The sequence below is a fragment of the Taudactylus pleione genome, unplaced genomic scaffold (genome assembly GCF_031769625.1).
Source record: "Taudactylus pleione unplaced genomic scaffold, aTauple2 ptg000256l, whole genome shotgun sequence".
NCBI classification, from domain to species: Eukaryota; Metazoa; Chordata; class Amphibia; order Anura; family Myobatrachidae; genus Taudactylus; species Taudactylus pleione.
The window spans coordinates 14,961,008-14,987,730 of NW_028284658.1; the positions used below are offsets into that span (position 1 = coordinate 14,961,008).

The 26,723-nt window shown below is 41.1% G+C and overlaps 1 protein-coding gene across 2 annotated transcripts in view; it reads right to left on the reverse strand.

Moving 5' to 3' along the window:
* Positions 1–11,058: 11,058 nt before the first annotated feature.
* LOC148514970 (arf-GAP with SH3 domain, ANK repeat and PH domain-containing protein 1-like) overlaps positions 11,059–26,723 on the reverse strand; it is a 232,087-nt gene continuing 216,422 nt past the window's right edge. The window contains exons 21-28 of one of the 2 annotated variants that reach the window (XM_088480676.1): positions 25,567–25,674; positions 24,496–24,721; positions 23,455–23,613; positions 21,493–21,559; positions 20,243–20,298; positions 19,879–20,027; positions 18,512–18,634; positions 11,059–14,695 (exon numbers count right to left, since the gene is read on the reverse strand). In XM_088480676.1, the coding sequence (XP_088336802.1) occupies positions 14,621–14,695; positions 18,512–18,634; positions 19,879–20,027; positions 20,243–20,298; positions 21,493–21,559; positions 23,455–23,613; positions 24,496–24,721; positions 25,567–25,674 (963 nt within the window). In that variant the 3' untranslated portion in view covers positions 11,059–14,620. The remainder of the gene's footprint in view (positions 14,696–18,511; positions 18,635–19,878; positions 20,028–20,242; positions 20,299–21,492; positions 21,560–23,454; positions 23,614–24,495; positions 24,722–25,566; positions 25,675–26,723) is intronic. The other variant, XM_088480677.1, reaches the window with a different exon arrangement.

Consider the following 26,723-nt stretch of genomic DNA (forward strand, 5'->3'; position numbering starts at 1 on the left):
GTCTGACTGAATGTCTAGGAGAAATCCTGGGGGAGAAGAACATCGGCTTAAGAAGTGAAGAGTGAAATGTATTGTTAATCCTCAGTGTCCTGGGTAACTGTAATCGAAATGCAACTGGATTGATTTGTGAAATGATCCTGAATGGGCCAATGAATTTGGGATCCAGTTTTTGTGATATCTGACGAATATTAATGTTCCTGGAGAACAGCCACACCAAGTCTCCCACTTTGAATTTACATGGTCTACGATGCTTGTCAGCCCAGCGCTTGGTACGACCAGTCGCTTGGAGAAGGGCGTGTTGTACCTTCCTCCAGACTGATCAAAACCATGAGACAGATGAAGATGGTGGAGCACCAGTTGATGTGATTTCAGAAGAGTTACTTCTAGGATGAGTCCCAAGATTACAGAAAAACAGAGAAACAGAAGAAGCAGAATGGCAATAATTGTTGAAGGAGAATTCGGCAAATGGCAACAGAGGAACCCAGTCGTTTTGATATTTCGAGACAAAACAGCGGAGGTACTGTTCCAAGGACTGATTGACCAACTCAGTCTGTCTATTAGATTGTGGATGATAACCCGAGGAAAGACTCACGTTGATACCCAGGTCGGTACAAAAACATCTCCAAAAACGGGCAACAAATTGAGAGCCACGATCCGAGACAATGGACCGGATTCAGACCTGCTCGCTAGCAAGCGATTGCTCGTTGCTGGCAATGTTCGCTAATGTGCGTATGCGTATACTTCGCAGTGCGTGTGCGCAAACTAGTATGAGCGTTCGGGATGCACTCGTTCACCCTGCAAAGACAGCCCAGTGGAATGAGTGACATGAGAGGCCATTTGTGGGTAGTAACAGGGGCAGGGCAGTAGTTACAGGGGAGTGGAGTTGCGGATGCAGGCGTGCCTGAGTGTTTCAATGCCGTTTCAAAGGCGTGCATAATTAACAGGCATCGTCATAGTACACATCACCTGATTGAATTAAACACTGAAGTGCTCGCAGTGCTTGCGGTAGGGTAAAGTCAACTGCAAGCGATGCGGTCAGATCCGATGGAACCCGATGTACCAATGGTTGTATATACTTCCTGGAGATGACGTTCGCTAGTGGGCGGCTAAAGACAGGCTGGTGGGCGTCTGTAAACACAAAGTGATCGCTCGCCAAGACATAGTGGGCGTGCTTATGCCTTGCCGTGCGAGTGCCTGCCTTGATGTCACTTAGCTGAATTTCCATATGCTAGGAGCGAGCAGCCGCATCTAGGACCAATTTCTGATGGAAGCCCATGAGGCCTGAAGACATGCTGTAGAAATAATCCAGACATTTCCATAGCTGTTGGTAACTTGGTAAGAGGCACAAAATTAACCATTTTGGAGAATCTGTCAACAATCGTCCATATGACAGAACAGTGGGAAGACAATGGAAGGTCAACGACAAAGTCCATAGCAATATAGCAAAAGGCTTAGAAGGCCTAGGCAAAGGACATAGCAGCCCTGAAGGAGTAGTCCGGAGAGTCTTATTCCTGGAACAGACGTCACACGCCAGGACAAACTCGTGAGTATCCCGAGACATGGACTGCCACCAAACAGAATGGGACAGAAGTTCCAAAGTCCTAGAAATGCCTAGGTGACCCACAGCTTTTGAAGAGTGAAAGTCCTTTAAGACTGTTTTGCAAAACTTCTCAGGGACAAAATGCACATCTGACAGTTTTTTCAAGAGGAGCTTCAGACTGACAAGTCCTGAGAGAATCTGCCAGGGTCCTGGTCAAGGCTACATGAAATCCTGGAAGTCAGAATGATGGTTTCTTCTGAAGTAATTGACGGCTGGTTGAAGGAGAAACTTCGGGATAGGGTGTCCGCCTTTATATTCTTAGACTCGTGCCGGAAGGAGATAATATAATTAAACCAGGTGAAGAACCATTGGTACAATTTCTTTTTATCCTTCTTAGTTATCCTCCGGGAATGTTGTTTAGCCATTTTCTGTGGTGGTTGCTGCTGTACGGAAGGAAGTTGTTTCCATCAACCTATTTTATATGGGTATTTGTAATGATTGTATTGTCTCAATGAAGATTTCGAGCTCAAGGAAGGGGACTCTTTGCTCGTAGATGTTGTGAATTCGAGGCCGACTTTGTTATTGTTCATGTGTATTATAAATTCTTCTAGGTCTTTTTGTGGTCCTTGCCAGATGAAAAACAAGTCATCAATGTACCAGCATACAAGATTTTCACTAAATTTTTTATTACACCAGATAACGTCATACTCCCATTTTGTGATGAATAGGTTCGCATAAATGGGAGGACGATGCTATCTGGTGTAATAAATTTCATGAAAATCTTATATGCTGGTACAGGTACATTGATGACTTGTTTTTCATCTGGCAAGGAGCACAAAAAGATCTAGAAGAATTTATAATACACATGAACAAAGAGGTTGATGGAAACAACCTTCTATACAGCAGCAAATACCACAGAAAATGGCTAAACAACATTCCCGGAGGACAACTAAGAAGGATAAAATAAATTGTACCAAAGAGGAAACCTTCCAAAACCAAAGTCAAGAGTTGAACGAAAAATTCCTGAAAAAAGGTTATGGAGACCAATTACTGGACAAATAACTAGAGAAGGTGATGAATCTTAACAGAAAAGAGTTGATGACTTACACAGAAACCCCCCCCAAAAACGAAACATTATTAACAGCTTTCATCACACAATTCAGTTCAAACCACAGCCAGATTGAAGAGATCATCAAAATAAACTGGCACATTCTATTATTGGATGAAGATCGCAGAAAGATCATTCCACAAAATCCCAAGATAATATACAGACGTGCCAAAACTTTGAACAAGAATTGACACACAGCTTCATTCTGACAGAAAAGAAAGAAGTAACACAAACAAAGACACATCAGGCTTCCATACTTGCCTCAATTGCATGGCATGCAGAACAATGGACAAGAAAACTATGAAACCAATATCAAAATTAAACTCTAACCAAACTAATAATGAATATACAATTAAACAACACCTTTCCTGAGTCCGAAGGAGTGATCTACATGCTGTAATACCCCTGCAGCTCACAATGCGTGGAACAAGCAAAAAGGAAGATGAAGACTCGTATAGCTGAACACATCTACAACATAAAAGGGGGGCTAGCTAGGCACAGCGTATCACAACATTTCGCTGTAGTCCACAGAAAGAATTTCCAAGGAATAAAATGCACTGCCATTCAGAAAATAATTGCCCACTGGAGAGGAGCAGATTTGATAACAGAACTCAAAAAACCAGAGACAAAATGGATTTACATACTAAACACTTTGAGACAGAAAGGCCTGAACATAGACATAGAACTTAGGCCCTGATTCAGAGCGCTCGCTCTGAATCAGGGCCGGGCTATTTTTTTTTTAGAACGGCCTCCTGGCCGCTCGCTTAGCTGTGGGTGACCACCCATAGCTATAGCGAGCGGCCAGGAAGATGGTTGCGACGGTCAAGACCATCGTGATCATCAGGCTTGCGATGAGACCCTTGTGGTAGGGTCTCGTTGCCGCAAGCCCCAGAGAGATTTCGGCTCTAACAGAGCCGAAATCTCTCCCACTGACATCACTCGTGATGTCAGTGGGGCCGCCCCCAAACGGAGGCGTTCACATGGGAACGCCTCCGTTTGGGCAGCCACTCCCCTGGCCCGCCCACCAAAGTGGGCGTGCTGTCACTCAACATCGACAGCACGCCCCTTTTGGTATGAGACCCGGAGCGACGGATTGCCCGTCGCTATCCAGGTCTCGCGTATGCGCACGACGGAGCCGGCTCTGTCGTGCACATGCGCTCTGGGCCACCATCGACCCGGTTGCCAGTGCTCAGCGCTTGCGACCGGGTCTAAATCAGGCCCTCAATGCCTTCTTAGAACACCCTATTAATACAAGCTCTCACCGCTTAATATATCTTTTATTATTTTTATAGTTATTATTTTTTTAACCTTTATTATTTTTATTCTTTATTTTTTATATTTCTATTCCACATGATTCAGATCCCTGCTTTATTTATCCTCTCTCTCTGCACATTTTATTTTATTTATTTTTCTAATACTGAACACTGAAAGCACATAACATGTGCTTGTCGCTTATACAAACAAGATCCACCCAAGGACTTCCGTTTTTTACCAATAAAGTTATTAAAAATTTTACACATAAAAAGGCATCACCAACCCCAAGCAGCATCCTTGACAAAGTGTTTGATTACATGAAACGCTTTGGATACTGGGAGATATGGCAACCTGCTAACTGGAAGTGAGGCGGCAGCCTGCTCCGCTACTTCCGGCAACATGAACTGCACCGACGGGGAAGAAGGAACGAACCCTCCCGCCCCGAGAGAAAAAAGAAACATGACCGCTGCCAGAAGACCAAAAGTGAGCATAGGGACAGTTAGCCAGCCACCACCAGTGTCTTCATTACATCGTGCACATAGCACTGCTCCTGAGTTCTCATCCCGAACCACGTCGCCCTGCTCTTGCACTTTTTCCTCAAAAGAGCATAAACATAGTCTGTGCAAACAATTGCACTAATTGTCAATCTTAAGTGTCAATTTTTTAAGTGTTTCAGCATTTCTTTTACTTATTTTTATTTGTTTTTTACTTTCATTTTACTTTTATTTTTTTTCCTATTCTTTTACTCATCCAATTATTCCAGTTTGGTTTTTGTTTTTATTTATCTTTATTCATTTATAATTTTACATCTATTTACTGATATTTTCACATACACCTTACAAGCACTCCTTATCTGTTCAAAGCCATGTAAAAGTGCTTAAAGGCCACCGCCCCCCAGGTGAAGGTGCAGCAAAATAAATTATTAAAACATTCATTGTTTTATTTTTATTTTAATATTTCTTTTACAGGGGTACTATAGGTACCAGCGAGCCCTTAATGCCCTGCTTGCTAGTACTTGTGGTTCTCCAAGTACCAGCATGCGGGAGAGGCTTGTTGGGACCTGTAGTTCCACCTCTGAAATGCAATATTACAGTTTTACTAATGGATTATCAACTCAGCACCCACAGCCCGGGGGTGCTGGGGATGGCCCCGGGCTTCAGCCCTGGCCTTGGGTGCCCTGGAGGGTCCCCACTTCCACAGGAATCCCCGGCCTGGGTTGACTAGTTAGTGGGGTTGATTTCTTTGGCCAGGGGACCCGTCAAGTGTGTCCCCTGGCTGTGGCAATACCCCCCTGCTAGTGGAGCCTGGTGCTGGTTCTGAAAATATGGGGGACCCCTACTTGTTTTGTTCCTCGTATTTTTAGAACCAGTGCCAGCCTCAAGAGCCTGGTGCTGGTTCATCAAATATGGGGGACTCCTATATGTTTTGATCCCTGTATTTTTTTGAACCAGGGCCAGCTCAAACAGCCCCACGCCGTTGTATTGTTTTTGGGGGGAAACCTGAAATCCTGTCCCCATCCAATAATCAGGTTATTAATTCTCAACCTCCCCCTCTTCACCATTATAATTAAATTCCTCATTAAGAAATCCCCTAATCCCACTGCAGATCTGCTTGTAGATTCTCGCTACTCACTTGTCCAATTTTTCAGCAGACCTCCAATCTGTGTCTGCTGAAGAAATACATTTGGTTGTGCAGGAAATGGGGTTTTCCCACCCAATCTTGAATATTCTTAGCCCAATTGGCACAACATATCAAAGTTGGCAAGTCTTTGTCAGTTTTAATAATAGGCCCTAATTTCTTCACCACTGTTTTGACCTTATAACTTGATGTTGTATATAGTGTTACATTGCTACAAATATGAGGGACCCTCAACATTTGTGAAAATGGCAAACAATGTTTTGTAGGAATTGGACGAAAACTTGAACAAAATTGCAACAAATTTCTCTGTGTTGCCTTGGAGTATAAGGACGTACTCAATTTAGAAGCCAGTTTAGATATTGTCATATTAATAGTATGAAAATTACTTAAAAAGTGAATAGGGCTTGAGGAACTATTATGTTTATCAAGCAAGTTATATACAAAATATTGCTATGCTCAGTGCTTCGTATAACCACTGTATGATCAACAGGGGTTTATAACCTATGGCCTGTGATGGTTGCGTTTTGTGCTTTGAGCAGTGTTTCTATGTATGTGCAATACCAGGTATGTTGGCTGTTATTCCAGTTAATCAACATGAACATGTAAATAAAATTCTAAAGATTATAGAAACTTTAATTGTTAATAAAAATCAGTCACACAAGTACTGAGTTACAACTCAATCATTGTGTGACAGATTTTTATTGACAAGGCCATAGGTTATAAACCCATTGATCATATAGTGGATATAAAAAAGACTGAGCGAAGCAATATTTTGTATATGACTCCTGTATCCAAGAGGTTGGGTCACCTCACTTTGTAGCTGCTCGTCCCTATATATCATTACCCTACTTGTTGTGCAGATCAAATCCCTATTTCTAGATTATCAAGCAAGTTAAGGATCTCTGCCGAACCTGAATATAATAGAAGAATGTTGTCAATCTAGAGTATGTAATAAATAATCTTTGATTTAATATCTCCTTGGCTAAAAAATACATCCTGCTCAAAGGCAAACCTGTAGGAGTTGGCGTACGATGGGGTCAAATTGGACCCACCACACACCACTTTCCATTATGGGCTTTGCCTACCTTGCTGTCTTGATGTAAAGATTATTAGCTTGTTACTCCATCTCCATTTACCAGTATGGTCTGAGGTTTGTGACTTGCTAGTTGGAGAAGTTTGTTATTATCTTTTCTACTAGCTTCTAGCTTGAAACACCTGTATTGGCCTGAGGCCTGTGATTTGCTGTTAGGATTCAGGGCCTGATTCAGAGCCGGACGCTATTTGCGCTCGCTCGTTCAGAAAAAAGGGGTGGCTATTCAAATGAACCGTTCGCTCTTTGCGGTCTGTTAACGCCTCTAGGTCTGAACGAGCGAACAAAACTTGCGGTCGTTTTTTGGAAAACTACGCCCCCTGGCCGCTCGCATCCTACGTCATGTCCACTATTTATTAGATTAATCGAGTACATCGACCAGCGTATGAACTGCTCGCTATTCTTGTGGTTGGTTTTTCCTACCGCAATCATGCGAGCAGTTCTGACTATAAAATAACCCAGTGACGTGGTCAATGACACTGCTGTATTAATTATGCACACCCATAAAACGCCCGTTTTGACCTTTAAGCACGCCTTCGTTCTGATCTCCACTCCCCGTTTTCAAGCACCTTCCCCTGTTACCACCCACATACGCATCCTCCTGTCACTCAAAATAGCAGGCATTCGCTATTTAGCGAACAAACTATTTTCGGCCGCACTGACTGGTTCGCGCATGCGTATTACGATCCGTACGCATGCGCAGTTGTGCAAACATCGCTCGGAACGAACGAGCGGCCGCTTATGAGCGGCTCTGAATCAGGCCCTCAGTTTGCATTTGAAAATTTACATTTGGAAGCTTGGTTTTTAATAGTTTGTTTCATGCTTCCGATTTACTTTTCATTATAGTAATCAATTCTTTACCTTCCACTAGCTACTCCACCTACAATCACCTGCACTGACCTCGGGCCAGTGATTTGCTGTTTGGAGTAAGTTTGATAGTGATCTAGGGGTCTATTTACTAAACTGTGTTAGGAGATAAAGTGAACGGAGATAAGGTACCAGCCAATCTGCTCCTGTCATTTTTTAAACAGCCTGTGAGATGGCAGTTAGGAGCTGATTGGCTGGTACCTTACCTCTGTTCAATTTATCTCCTAACACAGCTTAGTAAATAGACCCCCTAGTTTTCTAATAGACTTTACTCAGCAGCACTCATCTGTACTGGGCTGAGATTTGCTGTTTAAAGAAGTGTGTTGGTAATTTATATTTTCTACTAAGCTTTTACTTTTAGACAGTTCTTGATTATGAAAACATTCAATAGGGTCGTATAGTTTATTAAACTGCCATTTGGTCTGCCACTGTGTGAGGTTCTGGTTTTGTTGTGGGCCTGGGGTGGTGATAGGAGCAGACACTGAAGCAGGTTTAAATGAAAAGGTGGAACTTTTAATGAGTGGTTTGATAGACATGAATATGACAAAAACTAAAGTCCAGATATAGCACTAAGTGCACTTGGGAGCTGTGGTGAAGTAATGGGAAAACATCCAGTTAGTGACAGGCAATGAACAATGTCCAGGAAGTGACTGGTTAATACAGAATGTTCAGGTAGTGGCAGACAATGGGAACTGTCCAGGTAGTGACTGGTTAATAGGGAAATGTCCAGCTGATGACAGGCTGGAGAAATCAGGTGTAGTGGCTGAAATGAAGAATGCAGGCTGAGGAAGGTTTATCCAGCAGAGTGTCAGTGGAGGCAAGGTGCAGGGTGAACAGCAGACTCAGGAACTCAGGCAAGGGGAAGGTAATGGAGGATGCAGGGTAGTCCAGCGGGGTTGGTGCAGACAAGCAGGCAGGCAGGTAGCGTATCACAGGAAACAGGTAGAGAGCACAGGGAACTCTCTCTCAGCTTTGCTGAGAAACACGTTGCACTGGCAATGAAGTGAGGCTCTGAACCTCCCTAAATACCAAGTGCTGTGCCGTGACCGGCCAGAGAGAGCATGTGACAAACCAGGATTGGGTGATTAGGTCACGTGACCGGAGGCAAGATGGCGGTGCCCATGCCGGAGCGGAACAGAAGCACCACTGGGCCTCACCAGCCCAAAGTGACAACATGCCCACACAGAACCACAGCCAACGCCCCTCGCCAAACACCAGCGCCACACGCCCCCCGCCATAGTGACCTCACAGGTAATACCCGTCGACCACCATGCCGAGAAACTGTGGTTGTGACACACTGCTGTGCTACTATATTTCATAGATGTGCGATATTCTATTAAACTGATGTTTGTGCCGCTGCTGTCGCTTAGTTTAGCCATGAAGAAAAAAGAAAATGCAGGTGCACACTCCAAGCACTAAGAATACTGATAATCAAAGTAATTTTGATAAATTCTACAGTTAACATGGAGTATAAATTAAGTTTTTAGCAGTTTGGCCATTCCTATTGCTGAGAGTGTGCACCTTAATTTTCTTTTTCTGCATGGCAGTACAATTCTCAGCATTGTAGAACCTCTTATTACGTTTAAATTTAAGGTATGGAGTCCAACCCTCCCTCCCTGCTTTCATTAGCCAGCAAGCTCGCTGCAACCTTTAGCCAATATTGGTGAAAACTATATCGTGGGCTGTGGAGTGGTCATAATTAACTGGAAATTAATGTTATTGCTGTTAATAATACTGTAGGAACAAAACAGGTCTGAATTACATGAGTTTAGCTGCTTTTATCATGTTTTAAAAAAATTCAAAACGTTTGAGGATGGTTTTGCAAATCACAAAACTTGACAATGATTTAGAACCAAAACACAGGGGTCTGCACACATACCTCTCTCTCTCTGTGTCTTCCTGTAGTATGTATCCTACCCTTTGTATCTATTTTACACAGTATGTAGTAACCTATACGTACAGCTGTATAAACTATGTATACATAGTATACATAGTTTATACTATGCGTGCCACTAAAAGATCTGCGAAACTGATATGTGTTACTGTATATTTTCTTAAGCGTGCTTATACAATGTTATAATCTATTACAGTGTTTCCCAAACTCATGGTTTCCATTTTTCCTAGTTGATGCTAATTATTTAACTTGTGATTCTGTGAGGAGAGCTGGAAAACATGCACTGTTAGTGCTCCCTTCGATATGAGTTTGGGAAACACTGATTTATAATATAAAGTTGTTAGTCATGTGACTAGCAGCTGAACAGTAGAGAGCTCCTGCTCCCTCTCATCACAGCTCTCACTGGCAGTCTCCAGACACGTTTCTCCTCTTCTTCAACTAGCCAAAAGCCTCCCCACTGTCTAACAGTGACTATGGACTGAACGCCCCTGGCCCCTATGCCAATGTAGATATATTGGCATCCATGACCCACGATTTTTAGCCTATAACCACTATACTGATCAGTGCCAGTATATTGATTTACAGCAGAAATGGACAGCAGGGAGGAGAAAAAAAATAAAAAAAGAGGGGGAGAGGGACATGGTGGGAGGAGAGCAGATGAGAGATTGGGGGGAAGATGGAGAGAGATAGGAAGAGGAACACGGGTAATGAAAGGCAAAGGGGGGGGGGATGGGGAGAGCCAGATGAAGGAGGGAATATAGGGTACGAACATGGAAAGGGGGGAGTTACAGAGAAAGGAAAGAAAAAATGACAATGCTGGCCACATGAAAACTGTAGACATGTGTCTTTGCATATATGCCCATATACTTGAGGGGAAAAAGGTGACAGAGAAGAGGGGGAAGAGAGAGATCTAGGGATGGTAGAAAGAGAACTGGAATGTGGGATAAGACAGAAAAAACAGGGAGGCGGCATGGCGGACAAGTTATTTCCTTATTCTATAACTCAGTGGTCGCCAACCTGTAGCTCGCGGTCTTCATTTTGGTAGCTCACCTAGCTGCAGTACTGCCGAGTAAACTAGGAGGAAGTGACCTCTGGCACGTGTTCCCCCGTGGTGTTGATGCCATGGGTGGAGCCACAGGGAAGCACGTCAGGTGATTGCCGCAGCCTCTACAGCATCACCTGATTTTCTTCCCTGTGGTTCCACCCACGGCGTCTAATCTACGGCGGAGCAAGTGACTCCCGCCCTGCCCTGCCGGAAAATCACACAGCAGCCCTGCCTATACAGTATCTTCTGCTCCTCTGTTGCATGTACCTCCTTGGAGCAGGTAATTAATACTGAAATGTGCCTGTGCTTAAATGTTATTTACAAACTACAACAATATCACTGTAATAATTAAATGCATTGCTGTCTTCTATGAAACAATTTTTTTCATTTTCATTAACTCACCTTCAATTGTTCAGTTATTAGAAAGATTTTTTTTCTTCAATTTTAGTAGCTCTTCAGGAGGTTTCATGTGACTAAATTAGCTCACACCTCAATTAACATTGGCAATCCCTGTGTAAACCATTGTACAGCTGTAAATGTGAATTCATTGCTTTTAGTTGTCCTCTAAACCACAAGAACATTTTCAGTTGTGCCTTTTAGAGTAAATAAACACACAGATACATTTGTAGATACAATTGTTAGTTTATTTTTTTCTTGGCAAGTTAAACATTTTTGCATAAATAGAGATATATATTACCTGATCTATGATAAGTCTACAGTATATACAACAAATACAGGGCACAGCAGGATATAGGGCATCACACTCATTTAACTCTCTCATTGCCAAAAACCTCCATAAATTAAACATAACACACAATCTTCTAGCCAGTATAAATTGTATATCATTTTTAAGCTTGATTGTGGGAAGAAGAACATAATATTTTATGTGTCCCTTTTAATTCAGCGTGCCTTCAGTCCCTGTGCCTATGTGGGACATGGAAACATCTGCCTGCCATCATTCAACTTCGCTGTGGAATCACTAATTATTTCTAAAGTTAGAGACGATTATGCAGCAAAACAGATTCAAAATAAAGAACACATTTCTTAGCGCACTGTAATTACGCTGGCACCAGTCCAAAATCTTCTTTAATCCATAAAGGCCTTCAACAAAAATCAAATTATTATTGAAATAATTATTAAGAAAAATAAAATGGAGCAAAGTGTTATATTGCAAGAATATCTAATAAAATGTCAAGTGATAATACAATATTATTTCCCTCTTTTAATAAGAATATCCTAGACCTTATGTTAAAGATTACCTGGCACCTAAGCAGACTTTTAGGCATTAAAAGAAATATTCATCAGTATGCAGCCTATAAATTCATAAGAGACGAGTGACTTCTCTAGTTTCTAGTAAACTTATTGGCTGTCGAGTATTGGTACAGACCACAGAACAGCAGCCTTCATTGTGTGTAGTTAATAGATACACTTTAAGCATCCTTTTCTTCTTGCTACATAGATCACATACATTTATCCTTACAAGACAAGATGGCTGCCACTTAAATACAGAGTGACATAGATTCCTCACATTGTTTAAGTGACAAGAGTAAAAACAGACCCTCAGACACTGCCTAAGGATATCATATTTTTCTTCATATATTTCACAGCTTATGAACACCCCGTTTATAAATCAGGAAGTTTAATACTGATGTAGGTAGTATATTATTATATATTGTACTACTTTTTCTAACCATTTAAATAAAAATAAAAAGGTAGACAAAAGGCAGCTTTTTAGATGTGTAAATACATAAACACCAGAACAAAACAAAAGCTTCATTGACAGTTTTGCAGTTATAGATTTTCATTATAAAATAAATCTTACTATCCAAATACTTAATATTTCAAAAGCTACAATATCACAGCATTCGATTGGCTGTGGATATAAAATGGGTTTTGTATAATTCTTTAGAAAACAGGGTGTCCTTCATACTTTAAGAATAAAACTATATTCAAAATTGTCTTGTATCCCATGATACCCCAGTTTATTTGTGCTCTGGACTTTCTTTTTATAAAAAGTGGATAGAGGTTATTTGGCACTGGTACATGAAAGGTCTGTGTTACACAGCCAAATCCACATTAATATATGCAACATACATACATTTTTAAATAGACAATAATGCACACGTTAAAGATGACTGAGCATTTCTTTTGGTATGTAATGGTGAGTATATAACATTTAAATGACATTTCTGCTGAATGGACATAAGTTTGGAGCTCACCCGTGGCCATTTTGTGTCTGAGCCAACATATGTATTAGATATTTGTTATTAACCCTCACCCCCAAATAATATTGGCTAGTAGCCTTTTGCAGTAACCCATTTTGTGGCAGTGAAACCATTGGAGAACTCAGCTTAGTTCTTTGCTTATTTTGTAATTAGACAAACATACATAGTGTTTTACAATAATGCTGAGCTCACATACAGAGATCTGTTCATTATTTGCCATGGAAATTGACCAGGTGAATCTGAAACATGGTACAATATGACAGGGAGATTATAGAACGGAGAAAAGACGAAAAAGCAAAAATACAGTTAATAAAACAAAGCATAATTAAACCAATATAACAAAGCCTAATAAAGTTTCTTTTGTTATTATTAAATTTACCATAGTACCAACATTTTATAGTGAATTCTAAATGCACAAACAACAACTGCCAAATGTGTATTATGCAATCATAACAACATATGTGGGACAGCAGTAGAAACTGCATGAACTGTACTTCAAAGATTCAAGTTACGGTCTTCATCTGAAGCAGAAGTACACCTGTGCGACTACTTACTCCCCTGGCATAGGTCGGTTGTCAGCCTGTACATCTTTTGGGGATGTAGTTTAAATGCCGGCTGTCGGGATGCCGACACCGAGCACCGACATCCCGTACCCAACCCCATATGTTACTGGTATATAACAGATGTCAATGAATCTCACATTAGTATCACAAACTAACTTTCAATGCCTGACCTACATTTTGGCACAAAACTCAGATTATAAAGGAAGACATTTCATATATTTGCTTCTAGGTAATAAAACACATGATATACAGAATTCTGATAAAACAATTGTTTGAAAATAACATAACTAACAATGTCCTAAATATAATTTGATTGACATTTGAGATTCAGTAAGTTCTGATAACTAGTTTGTCAACCATTTTTTCCAGTGCATTACTTTATTATAGGGATGCTCCTAGCCTGGGATTCGGGTGATTTATTATGCAGATCCTGATTTCCTGTAATTTGCGTGCACAGCACTGTAATTGTTTACAGAAATAAAATACACCTACAATTTGAACATATATACTCCTGCTGCTTCATTTAAAGGATGCAATTTAGGACTTTAGTTTGGTTCATAATATAGCATTGGGGCTATATTATGTATATACCTACTTAGTTTACCTCTATTTACTCCCTCTCCTTTATGGATAGCTCCGCCCAAATACCAATTATATTTTACACAATGTAAAAAAAGACATATCAACTCAGTAGTGACGTGGGTTTAAAAGAAAGATGGTCACATTTATCCTATGATCACCTTGAAATGTTGTACAATGATTTAAAGACAAAGTTGCAGGTTTATATAGTGATATTTCCTAGAATTTTACCTATGGATGCAACTTGTTATTTTCCTTATGAGAATGTAGTAACTGTTAATTGTGAACCTGCTTGTTTAATGGCAGAGAAGTCTGGGTCTTGTTACACACTAATAGTCATATATATTATAATAACATCTGAATATTATACTTTCTGTTTATTTCTGCTTCTATTGTAGGTCCAAGTTTTATACTGTATAGATTGTAAATTAGCAGCTAAGCTGACACAATAATATTATGTTTGTAAAAATGACGAAAAGCATTTGCATTACAAGGCACAGCACAAGCATATAATGCATTTCTAATGAGTCATTTTAACTCTGTTATATAACACAAGATAGAGCCACCGATTCAGTGACGATGGTGTGGTCCCTATTATTAGAAGGTCAATAACCAGGATGTTCTATGGAGTTAAAATTGTCCCATTTGCCACCTTTATGCCACTCTACTGCAGTGAATCCACTGACTGGTCCATACAGAGGGAGTAAAGGCCCCTCTCAACATTATATACAACCAGATAAAAGCTTTCATCCAAACAATGCAATTATTCTATTTTTCTGCTGCCTTGGTTGATATGATGTCCAAGTGACTGTGCTTGTTATTCGGTCAAGATGTGCACAAAGGATGCTGGGAAGACGCCTCTTCTGTGTAGCTGGCCATCAATGTAGCCATTCTAGAAAAAAAATGAAGCAGGGAATTAGGCTGAGTACACACTGGACGATGTGTACCGGGACGATATGTCGGCCCGTTGGACCGACATATCATATCGCGGGTACACATCAGACTGTCCTTCATTAACATGAATAGGGCCACTTGCAATATCGTCAGGTTTGATGTGCAGCACATCAAACCTGACGACATTGCACGCGCCTGCGGAGGTCGCACATCGTGTGTACACATTGCACGATATGTTGTTACAATTTGGCCAAATGGTAACGACATCGTCTCAGTGTGTACCCGGATTTAGTCATAACAAAGCTTTATTAATATTGTAATTTCATTGTACTGAATGAGGAGCACTGGGTATATACCCATTTACATCTCCAGTCCAAGAGAGAATATGGAAGGTCACTACTTCACAATTTCTGCCCAACCACATAAGACCAGTCAAGTTTGGATAAAAAGTGGGAGGCACATATAGAAACCGTTGCAATTCTTACACCGTTCACCTGATTTGGATGTAATTACCCTCAAATTAAATCTGAAAGTCTGCAGGTAAAGCACATCTTGTTTGTTTAATTTCAAAGCCATTGTGGTGGTGAATAGAGGCCAAAATATGAAAAGTCTGTCAATGTCCCAATATTTATGCACCTGACTGTATACAGTGGCGGACTGGGCCGGGGGGCAGGGTGCCATCTGCCCCCCGGGCCGGTACATTGTTAGTACTTGAAGGCCGCCTGGCTGTGGCAGAGCGTGCTGCTTCAGCTCTGACACTGGAAGACCAGCTACGCAGCGAGTGATATCTAAGTTAAAGAGGCTAATAAAAAATGGCTGCCCCCATGCTAAGCTACAAAGAAATGGCCGCTGTCGACCAATGAGGAGCCAGGTGTTCATTCCCAGGATCCATAGAGGCTGGAAAGTGGAAAAAGGGGGCAGAGCTTATCGGGGAGTCTGCAGGGAAGCTGAGATGAATAAGAAGCGTTATGGCACCCAGGGAAGAGAGAGAGACAGTGAGTGCAGAGGTGAGGAGTGCTCCACAGAATGCAGGAGAACATCCTTTCTTCTCTACACTTTTAGAAACCAGGTAAGTGGAGGGTGGGGCTTATATACAGTGTGTCTGTCTATCTATCTATCTATCTATCTATCTATCTATCTATCTATCTATCTATCTATCTATCTATCTATCTATCATATCTTGTATACAAGTTATATGTGTCAGTGTGGCATAAACTTTGTGGGGGTGTTGTTTTGTACTTTATAATGTCCATGGGCGGAATTCAATTCAGTGCCATGCTGAATAGGACCGGGAGGGAGCTCGCGGAGCTATTCAGTTCAGCGCGCTGTTACGTCGGAGAATGCTGGTTCTCGCCACCTAACTTAGGTATTTAATCACGAGAACCAGCATTCTGGGACTAAAGTGCCAGCCGGCACTTTTGTAGAATTTCTCCTTGCATCCCCAGGGGGGTGCAAAAAGAAATCCTTTAGCCCGACCAACATCGCTTTGAATAGCTTCGGGAGCTCCCTCCCAGGGCTATTCAACATCGCTTTGAATTGAATTCCCCTGCATGTGTGTGGACTTAATGTGTCTGTATGTATGTATATTATTAGTGTTCCCACTAGGTACTTTTAGCAGGGCACTACGCCTTGCCCGTTTTGTTAACTGTGAAATGCACCCTGCTCGTTTTGTGATCGATGAATTGCACCCTGCTTTGTCTGGGTCAGACACACACACTCTGTGGGACAGAGGACCTCATTCAGATCCGCTCGCAAGCGGCTCGATGTTTAGGCCCTGCGCAAGCGCAGCGGGCACACTGTGCGGGCGCAAGCCCCGGAGCGAGAGAGAAATTCTCTCGCTCCGGAGCTCACTACAAAAGGGGCGGCTGTCGATGGTGATCGACAGCTCGCCCCGTTTGCAGGCGTGGCGGGGGGGTGGTTTCATAAACGGCGTTCCTTAAGGAACGCCTGCCACTTTGTGGGCGGCCGCACTGACATCAGCAGTGATGTCAGTGGAGAGCTTCCTGCTCGATCAGAGCAGGAAGCTCCCTGGGGCTTGCGGTTGCCGAGACCCAACCTTAGGGTCTCGTCGCAAGCCCCGATGGTCGCGATGGTCTTGACCATCCCGACCATCAACCTGGTCGGTTCGCTAAAGCTGTGGATGGTAACCCACAGCTTAGCTAGCGACCAGGAGGCCGCACTTCAAAATACAAGCGGCCATCCTCATTTAGAGCGACCGCTCGCATTTTACGACCACCTCTGAATGAGGGCCAGAGTTTTAGAGAAAGGCGGAACAAAGGGCCGGGCACAGCTGCTCAACCCAGCCCCCAGGAGACGCACACAATAGATGGTATTTATTTATAGCTCTTTGTCATAACAATTTTCCCTCATATGCTTAATTTGCTATTTAAACCACACGCACATTACGGAAACCATGTCACGCCAAATTTTACATTGCATTTGCTAGTAGAAAAACTGGGCCACTTGCTTGTGTCTGCCCCCCAGGCTGAAAGTTGCCAGCCAATATATATATATATATATATATATATATATACACACACACACACACTATTTTATGATTTTGTGTTAATATGTCTGCTTCAGGTGTATATGTGGTTTAAATATCCACTCAGTGGTCAGCCGGACAGTTCCCTAAAAGTGAGACTATCCTGCCAGGGTTGCATGAACAAAAATAACTTCACTGAAACCAAACTTTTTTCATCAAAAGCACTTTACCAAGTTTAAATAATCTAAACCAGCTAACTCTCACGTATCCCTAACATGACGTGTTTCCAAGTTTAAATAACCTAAACCAATAGTTCTCAACATCAACACGCAAGAATCCCCAACAGGTCATGTTTTGTGGACTTCTGCAGGTGGGATAATTAGGGACCCAGCAAAATATAATAACTTGCCTGTGTATGATTAAAGAAATCCACAAAACATGATATGTTCTTGGAATTGAGAACTATATACTGTAAATACCTAAATCTATAAAAAACAAAACAAAACACTGACTAACAAGCTTAATATAAGCTAATAAATGAAATCACCATACTGCTACAGCAATCCATAAAAAGTAAGTATATTTAAAAAAACACCACAAGCCAGCCAAAAGACAAAATAAGGGGTTTTATGGAGTAACTAATGTACAGAGTTAAAAAAAAGAAAATTATATGTTATGTTGCTTTACAGTCACAATGGTCACTTTATCTAGGGGCCTAATTCAGAGCTGTACGCTAATGCCACTGCTGCTGCGTCTGTGTATGCAGCTGCTCTGTGAAAATATGGAAATGTAGCAGATGCTGAGGAAGCTTGAGACCCCCACCTGTGGCTTTGTAAATCAAAGCATCTGCACAAAAAGATGCAGCATCGATTGCAGATCATTCGATAATCTGCCTCCGGAGTAACTCTATGGTTGCTTAGAATGGGCGCGTGTAATGAGATGCCGGAGCCATGTGTAGTGCGTATGGGATTGCAGACCCAGGATGTGACACTCCCCCAAAACAATCGCAACATGCCTGCATTCTTTTCCGCCACTCGCCGTTACCTTCCCCAAATGCCCTCCGACTGTCAATCACACTGCGAATGACACAGTGTCAATTGTAATGCTCCTTTACGCACGCGCAGTGCGACTTAAACACATGCACAGTTTAGCAATAATCATTCAACTGTGAAAATAACCAGTATAGCGTACATCTCTGAATTCAGGCCCTATAACCTCTCCTTACAAGCCCTCACAATGAAAAACGAATGGTTGTAACCCCAAAATTTGTTGTAACCCCAGTTTATTTTGCACTGGATTTGTGAATAGGAAGTATCTCTAGCTACTTACCCACCAGTTCTGATCCTCTTCTTCTGTCACTACAATAATTTCTCCTATACTAAATGTGAGTTCGTCTTCTCGATCAGCTGTGCAGTCAAATAGAGCCTTCACCCGACGGAGCTTTGGTTTGCTCTTTAAACAAATAGACAAGCCACATAGCATTAAACATTTCAATGAAGGCTATACCAATTGGGCGCAGGGATACATAGGACCCCTATACACCTGTATCACCAAGCCTTTAAAGCGTACCAGTTATACAGTTTCTAAAATCTAGCATTAACAGTAATTCATTAAAAGTAATAGTCTGAGAAAAATAACTAATTGCAAAGTGAAGTTAATATTATAGACGTCACCGTTGAGACAAATCAGATACAACTGCACAACACTCTCGATGTGTAATAATTGCATTAAGCATTGTATAAGTTAGCTATTGGTATGAGCAGCCCTCTCTGCGAAAGTCATCTCCTGTGATGATCACAGAATGTTTCTCACCAGCACACTGACTGCTGCCAGCACATGGGCTGGATACACTGGAGCGGATGCAGAGTGAGTATTACAGAAGCTGGTACTGTGCAGAATCCTTTGTGTATCCGGCATGAATTCGCAATGCACAAATACACATTTGCAAACACATGCAGACCGGGAAAAAGATACAGATGAGCCTTAGAAAGCTGTATTATTTTCTAGTGTACAGAGACAGGTGCAAACAGTGGATAATAATGAGGACAGTCACCGGCATTACAAACCACTTGAGATTGGCTGTTGGAGAACACGCCATTGATGATGATTGGTGCTCTGACATACAGTAGATTATGCTTCTGTGAGCATTATGAAAATAATTCTGTTTCCTGTGCGCATGAAAATGGAAATTGTCTCTACTGTATTAGAGAGGTCTTTGTAGTTTAACTTATGCCTAATAATGGACATGTTTGTTGCACAGAAAACAAACGGTTTACTACCTTGATGCAGGTGGAATGTAAGCGTCTGCTGTGAAACAGACACATATGCTATGTATGCTACTATTACCAACGAGAATGCAGCTTGAGCTCTGCATATGGGCAAAAACAAGCGTTTTTTTTTTGTGTGGCTGTTTTTTTTTTTTTTTATAATGTGAATTTGTGCAGCAAACCTTGGAAGCCAGACACTTGCCTGCATTCTTAAAGTTGCGAGCGATTTATTCCTGATATAGGAGTTGTATTACAGATGAACATTGCGATTAGGTACCAGTTTTTAAATGAGCTGGCTGCCCAACAAGATAAATTTCACTACTAAATTCATCTGGATTATACTCTCTTTCAGCATCAAAGTGAAGTCATGTTGCTGAAGTACAAGGGATAATTTAAGTCACATATAAAGAAAAAATACACAAGACTCACTAGACTCATCCGCCGTGGCATTGGTAGAGGCGGCTCCTGGCTGGGGGTTGTGACATGATAGACTTCTTGCACAGATGATCCCGGAGATATATTACTCTGAGTAGATCTTTGGTTTCCTGATTTTGAATATAACTCTGCCCTGTAGTCAACTAAAACAGAGAATCAAACAACTAACACACTTTACAAGTTACCTGAAACATCATTTACTTACTGTATCTAATACCTGTCTCCTATGAAATCCCTGATATTGTTATCTCTCCATTTTATGTGTTCTTGGGGTGGAATTACAGTTGTCCCTATACTAGGAACCTTTGCACTAGATGTTGCATGGGTAACAGAGTCTGTATGGTGACAGTAAACATACCTTTTGGTGGTATTTCTGGCACTTCATGAAGACTGCTGAGTTTTGGAGACCCGATACTATAGAGAGGATAAAGCCATCATATAAATAATTTTTACTTAACAGTCCCCTTGTTCAAATAGCAGAACAATTCAGGAAAATTCACCCGTCAACACGTGAACCCCTGCTTGATCACTGGCAGACAATAGTCGGAAAAGAAGATTGCTAACAGAGCTGAGTTATTATTTTCCACAGGCCCTCCCAGCTGGAGGTATGATATCTAGGAATGGTAGTTAAAAATGGGGATTTTTGTAATTATTTTATCTTAGTTTATTGGCGGACACTAAAGTCAGAAAGTCAGAACATTGCGGTATAGAAGTGGAGCAAGGAGTCTGGACACTTTAAGAACTTTAAATGCAGGCTCTATAGCCCTGTGGCTGGATGGGATAATTAACAAAGCCCCATATAGGACAGCCTAGGAGCACAGAAAGAGAGAGAGGAGAAAAATATCGTTCTCCTAGGAACAACCATCCTAACAAGGATAACCGGAAAACTAAACCCAACAAACACAGAGCACAAAAAGCATAAAGGGAGGACATTCAGTGTTTCCCACATGGACTCGGAGAAAAGGATTTACCATACTAAAATCCAGAAGAACAACTCCCTCTAGGGAAAAGGACAGTTGTAGGAGACTCTAAAAGGGTCGTCAGCTGAAGAGACAGAGGCAGAAGAAAGTTGATCGGAGACTCCAGGGAGAGCAACGCCGCTGCCTATGAGTCCACATTACCTTAGTGGGAGCAGAGGAGGTAGAATCCCATAGTCGTAGCCCAGGCTGGCTGATCCAAATCAGTGGGAATATTCACTGGTGAGCATGGCTGCTGGTTCTCCACCTCACATGTCATGGCATAGGGCATCCACCCCTAAAAGGGGCACTTTTGCTAAAGACTGAAGTATCCCAGGTAGCCACTGATTACAGAAGGGGAGGAGCCTGAGTTTTAAGTTTTTAAAGTGCACATGCAGCTTGCTCCACTTCTATACCTCAATGTTCTGACTCCACAGTGCCACAATGGATGCCTGGAGAAATACATTTTGTGTGTGGTAATCTTGTTTAAAGTATTCTAATTATATAATAGAGTTTGAGCAGATAATTACATAATTTGGCTTACATGTTGGTTAGTATTTCCATTTATGAACTATGGTTTTAGTTCATTACATTGTATGTGGCCATGTGTCTTCAACCAATAATTCAGTTACATTGGTACATAATTATTTACCTTGGTCTCCTGGATACAATGTCTGACTGGAGAAATTTGGAGGGAGATGTGCAGGAGGAACCATAATCTGAGATATGAACACAACAATTCATTCTTTATAGTACAGCTACACATGTAAACATGCTTACAGATCCTTACCAGGAGGCTGCCATTTTGTAAGATATATCATATTTTTTGAGAATGCAGACAACTAAGGAGTATTACCGACACCACAGGGCTTCATTAACAAATATTCTTGAAGGTGGCACTGGATCCTAGTGCTTGACTAAAGGCCCTCATACATCAGCAATTGATTGCAGCAATCTTGCAATTTGCAATCGATTGTGTATAAAAAGCTTTCCCTTTTTCAATCTATTGTGGCAATTCTGCAATCTGCAATCGATTGAAAAAGGGAAAGATTTTTATACACAATTGATTGCAAATTGCACGATTGCTACAATCAATCTCTGATGTATGGGGGCCTATTGGGGGCTTTTAAGGCCCCCATACATCAGCAATCTGAAAACCACAATTGAACAATTTGAAGATTTATTGCCCGATTTTAGGATTTCCCAATCTAGCAATCTGCACCCATACACTACAGATCTGTTTCAGTGATTTGTAGATCGATTGCAGCAAACACAGGTCTGCCAATCTTGATAGGCCTATGATTTTGCTAGAAATGGTCTGCAAATCTGCTGATCATGTCCATACACTAGCAATCCACAGCCTCAATCGATCTGTGAAATCCAACATGTTGGACAATCTGATTAAACAATTCCAAATCACTTTTGGGTTGCAATCTGCGATCTGTGAAGCCCATACATTGCAGATTTTTATACGGAATCAACTGCAAATTGCAGGATTGCCACAATTGATTGCTGATGTATGGGGGCCTTTAGATGTATTCTCAGGAAAATTGGCTCAGTTAGCAAAATGGCTTCCACCTGTGTAAATTACACGTTCACTAAAAATACATATATATAATAAAGAAAATGTCCATACCTAAACATAGGGCTTCCCAAATTAGATGAACAAATAAATGAGTCAAATAAAAAGTTAGCAATGTCAGTAAAATGAAAAAAAAAAAAAGAGCAATAGCCTACCCTCGGCAATGAGTCAAGTGTTATATTTAATATATGATAAGATTAATATATTATGTAATACATTTAAAGGTAGGTGCATCTGCTGGAAATAACAGGTGTACTAAAACTGGAAAAAGGGGGTTACCAGACCTTGGAGCTGTATTACCTAAAGCACAATGTAAGATATTCTGTAAACTAATAAAAATAAAAATTAAGAATGTGGATCGCTATGAACATTTAAATTATATTTATTCTAAATAGATAATACCAAATAAAACATATACAACATGTACATTAGTAGTAAATATCACTTTGGTATTATATGCTGATACGTAGTAACCAGTCAATGAATTGTAATGCACAGATGGAAGGACTCTGCATGGATCAAGTGACATGAATCAATAGTATACAGTTCCTTTAAAGATCCAGATAGTAGGCAGTGCTGTAGTGTGCACACACTTGGTGATGTGCTGGCTGATGGCAGGAAGTGCCCAACTGTCTGGTTTCCAGGGATGTCTTTACAGACTTTAAAAGGCCCTTTAGGATCCCTTTCAGTAGGACATCCAGAAGGTATAAACTCCATGTATATCCCACACTAGGAGATAGAATTTATCCAACCTCATAGCACTAACGCGTTTTGTAACTGGCTGTTACTTCAGAGATCTGCTACAGTGATATTTGTTACCAATGTACATGTTTTAAATGTTTTATTTGGTGTTTTCTATTTAGAATAAATGTGATTTAAAATTTTCATAGCGATCCACATTCTTTATTTTTACTTTTATATTTATTTGTTCACATAACATCTTACATCATGCTTTAGGTAATACAGCTCCAAGCACTGGTATCCCCCTTTCTTTTTCTATTTCTCCCAAGAAACTGACCATGGCTCCCTTACCAAAATGAAGGCTGCTTTGGCTGGATGGGCTGTGTGGGATGACAGGTGCTGGCTCGGAGAGTGCTCTTTTGTGCTTTGTAGTCAGTGGAGGTGTGGCAGGCAGTTTTTTGAGAACAGGTGAGGGGCTGGCAGGTGGAGGTGGTGGGGGTACATTGGGTGCTATAAAAAATGACAAAACAGAATTCAGTATAAAAATAAGAATAAATACTAATTTGTGTACGTGTAAAGCAATGTTCGAACGGTTACAGCATGTGTGTTCATTTAAACCAAAAGAGATGAACTTTGTAGCAATTATAAACAAGATAAAGGGTGAGATTTACCAAAGCTTGGAGAGAGATAAGGTGGAGAGAGATAAAGTATCACTACTAATTAATCAGTTTCTGTCATTTTATAGGCTGTGTTTGAAAAATGACTTAGAGAAGCTGATTGGTCGGTACTTTGTCTCTCTCCAAGCTTTGATAAATCCCCTCTCCCCCCCCAAAAAAATAAATAAATAAAAAATAAACTAAACATATTACACACCTTCATTCAATTTACGGTGAAGTTTTAATCCTCACACTGAATCACACTGGTACTTTACAAAGTGCTGCCACCAATAGAGACCTCATTTATTAATTAGACACTAATGTGAAATAAAACAATTCCTCCATTTCACTTTTTATGGGAGAGTTTCCAGCTGAGAACGTGACTGGCATGTACATTAGCTTAGCAAGTACGTGAATCTCTATGGTGGCAGTGCCCTGCCTCTCTCTTGCCAGACCCTGCGCTATCACCACCATTACTACAGAAGAGTGAGGAGCTCCACTGTCGCAATGGTGACTGTTCCACTGTAAGGGGCTTTCTACATTTCCCACTTAAACCTCATACAACTCATTTTCATTTTTGCATTTTTTGCCCTGAAGCTACGGTGGTTTCATTTCTTACAGAACTAAAATGCCTAATGAATCTTGTTATCCAGGGAATGACGGTGACATTAGGAAGTAACTGCTCATAGACCTCAGAAGACATTTATACCATTGTCATTTTCATTCATATATTTACCTCTGATCGGATTGCGAGGTGGCAGAGGGGGTGTAAATGGAGTTGTTGGCGTCACTGCATTTTCAGTACAGGATTGTCCTCCTCCTGCATCGTAGCGTGGGTCTTGAGAAACCTGAGAGGCACGCCTTAAAAATGATGTGGGAGTTCCCCTATCTGGTAACTGAGCACTTGGTGACTGGAAGCAGCTATACGGACGTAGAGACCTCTCCTTCTTAACAGGGCCCAGCTGCATAAAAAGCAGAACATAACTGATTAATTGTTTTCTATTGTTACACATATAGCAGGTTATATAGGGATGGGTACGGGATGCAGGCGCTCAGAATCCAGATGGCATCCCAACAGAACCACGTAAGTATACTAACCCTACATCTACCCATAAACCTAATCCCCCCCGCAACCTTACCCTCCCCCTGCAGCCTAACCCTAACCCTCCCTTTACTGCCTAACCCTCCCCCCTAATCCCAATACTTATCAGGATGTCAGCGGTCAGGAAGCCAGCGCTGGGATTCTGACTGGTGTTGTGATTCCGGAGCCGGCATTCTGACAGACGGAATCATAACTACATCCCGTTATATCATGTATAGAATATTGGTTAGTAGGGCATCCCAGCTAGATGTGACAACCTAAGGCATTTTGTTGCTACAAACTCACATGGTAACTCCCTCAAAACTCACGAGATAACTATTTGCACCAGGAATCCAACGCAATGTCACAAAAAGTTGTACACATTAAAAAAAGTTGTATACATTATGCACACCATGAGGCATTTCTGTAAATTGCTGCACAGAAAAACTATGCTGTAACCAATGGCAAATAAATCAGGTTTTAGCAGCAGAACCAAACTGGCTGCAGTACTATCAATCAAACCGGATTATGTTATTTTTCCCAGCAGTTTTATAAAGTTAATGCAATTTTTTTTTACTGGTTGCTGGGAGTCCATCACCTTTACTTATATTCATATTTATACATGCCCCAAGTAATGTCAATAGACGTTAGAGGGTAGAGTGATATGCTGGTAGTTTCTGCAGTGAAATTTCCCCATATAAAGTTTTCTCTGTGGTTCTTACTTGCCTTTTCATCAAGATCATCATCACTTTCATACATGTCATCCTGCCGCAGCCTCCACTCGTATTCCACGTGGACACGCATGTTAAACTGATTGTTCTGAGCTTGCAGCAGCTATTGAAAAGAAATAGTATGTAGTAAGAAGAGACATGTTAAAGATATATACAGACATACACATTATAACTCCATACATTGCCAATGCTCACATAAGTAGACTATGCAAAATAGGATTAATTTCCTTTTTTTTTTACTTGCTGTTAAATCCTTTTTTATGATTCCATCTTGGGGACATTGTCCTATGGGTTGCTCGAGGGGACGGTAGGAACTGGCACTTATTAGCCTAATATATTTTTTACTATTATTATTACTACCAGTTATTTATATAGCACACACATATTCCGCAGCGCTTTACAGAGAATATTTGGCCACTCACATCAGTCCCTGCCCCAGTGGAGCTTACAATCTATGTTCCCTATCACATGCTCACACACATACACACTAGGGTTAATTTTCATGTTTGGAGCCAATTACCTACCAGTATATTTTTGAAGTAGCTCCTCCCCTCTGCATTCCATGGTATACAGTACAATTTCAAAAGTAGCCCGAAACCAAGGGTGAGCAACACAGTGTAACTTACAGTCCAAACCAGCAAGAACTAACCAACGGACAAAAAAACTGAACATATGGCTGGGAAGGCTGTGTCCCTAAGATGGAATCAGAGAAAATTAATTTAACGATAAGTATAAAAATCCTATTTTCTCTTTCTGCCATCTAGGGCATACTGGACCAGGGGAGGATACACTCAGAAAAATCTCAACTCAAAAACTATCCGTCTGAAATAGTTTTTTCCCTATAAATTGTAAGCTTGCAAGCAGGGCCCTCTTACCCTTATGTATGTATGTATGTATGTATGTATGTATGTATGTATGTATGTATGTATGTCTTTTACAACCCAGTATAATGTTAATGTTGATTCAAATTGTAAAGCGCAACGAAATTGCTGCGCTATATAAGAAACTGTTAATAAATAAATAAATAGTGATCGTTGGATGCGAAAACTGGAAAACTGTAACATTTGGTGAAGATGTGGACAATGGACTAGGTGGCCACATTACGGAAGTGCTTTTCAGAAGCCGCAAGCCGTGCAGCCCAGGAAGCACTCA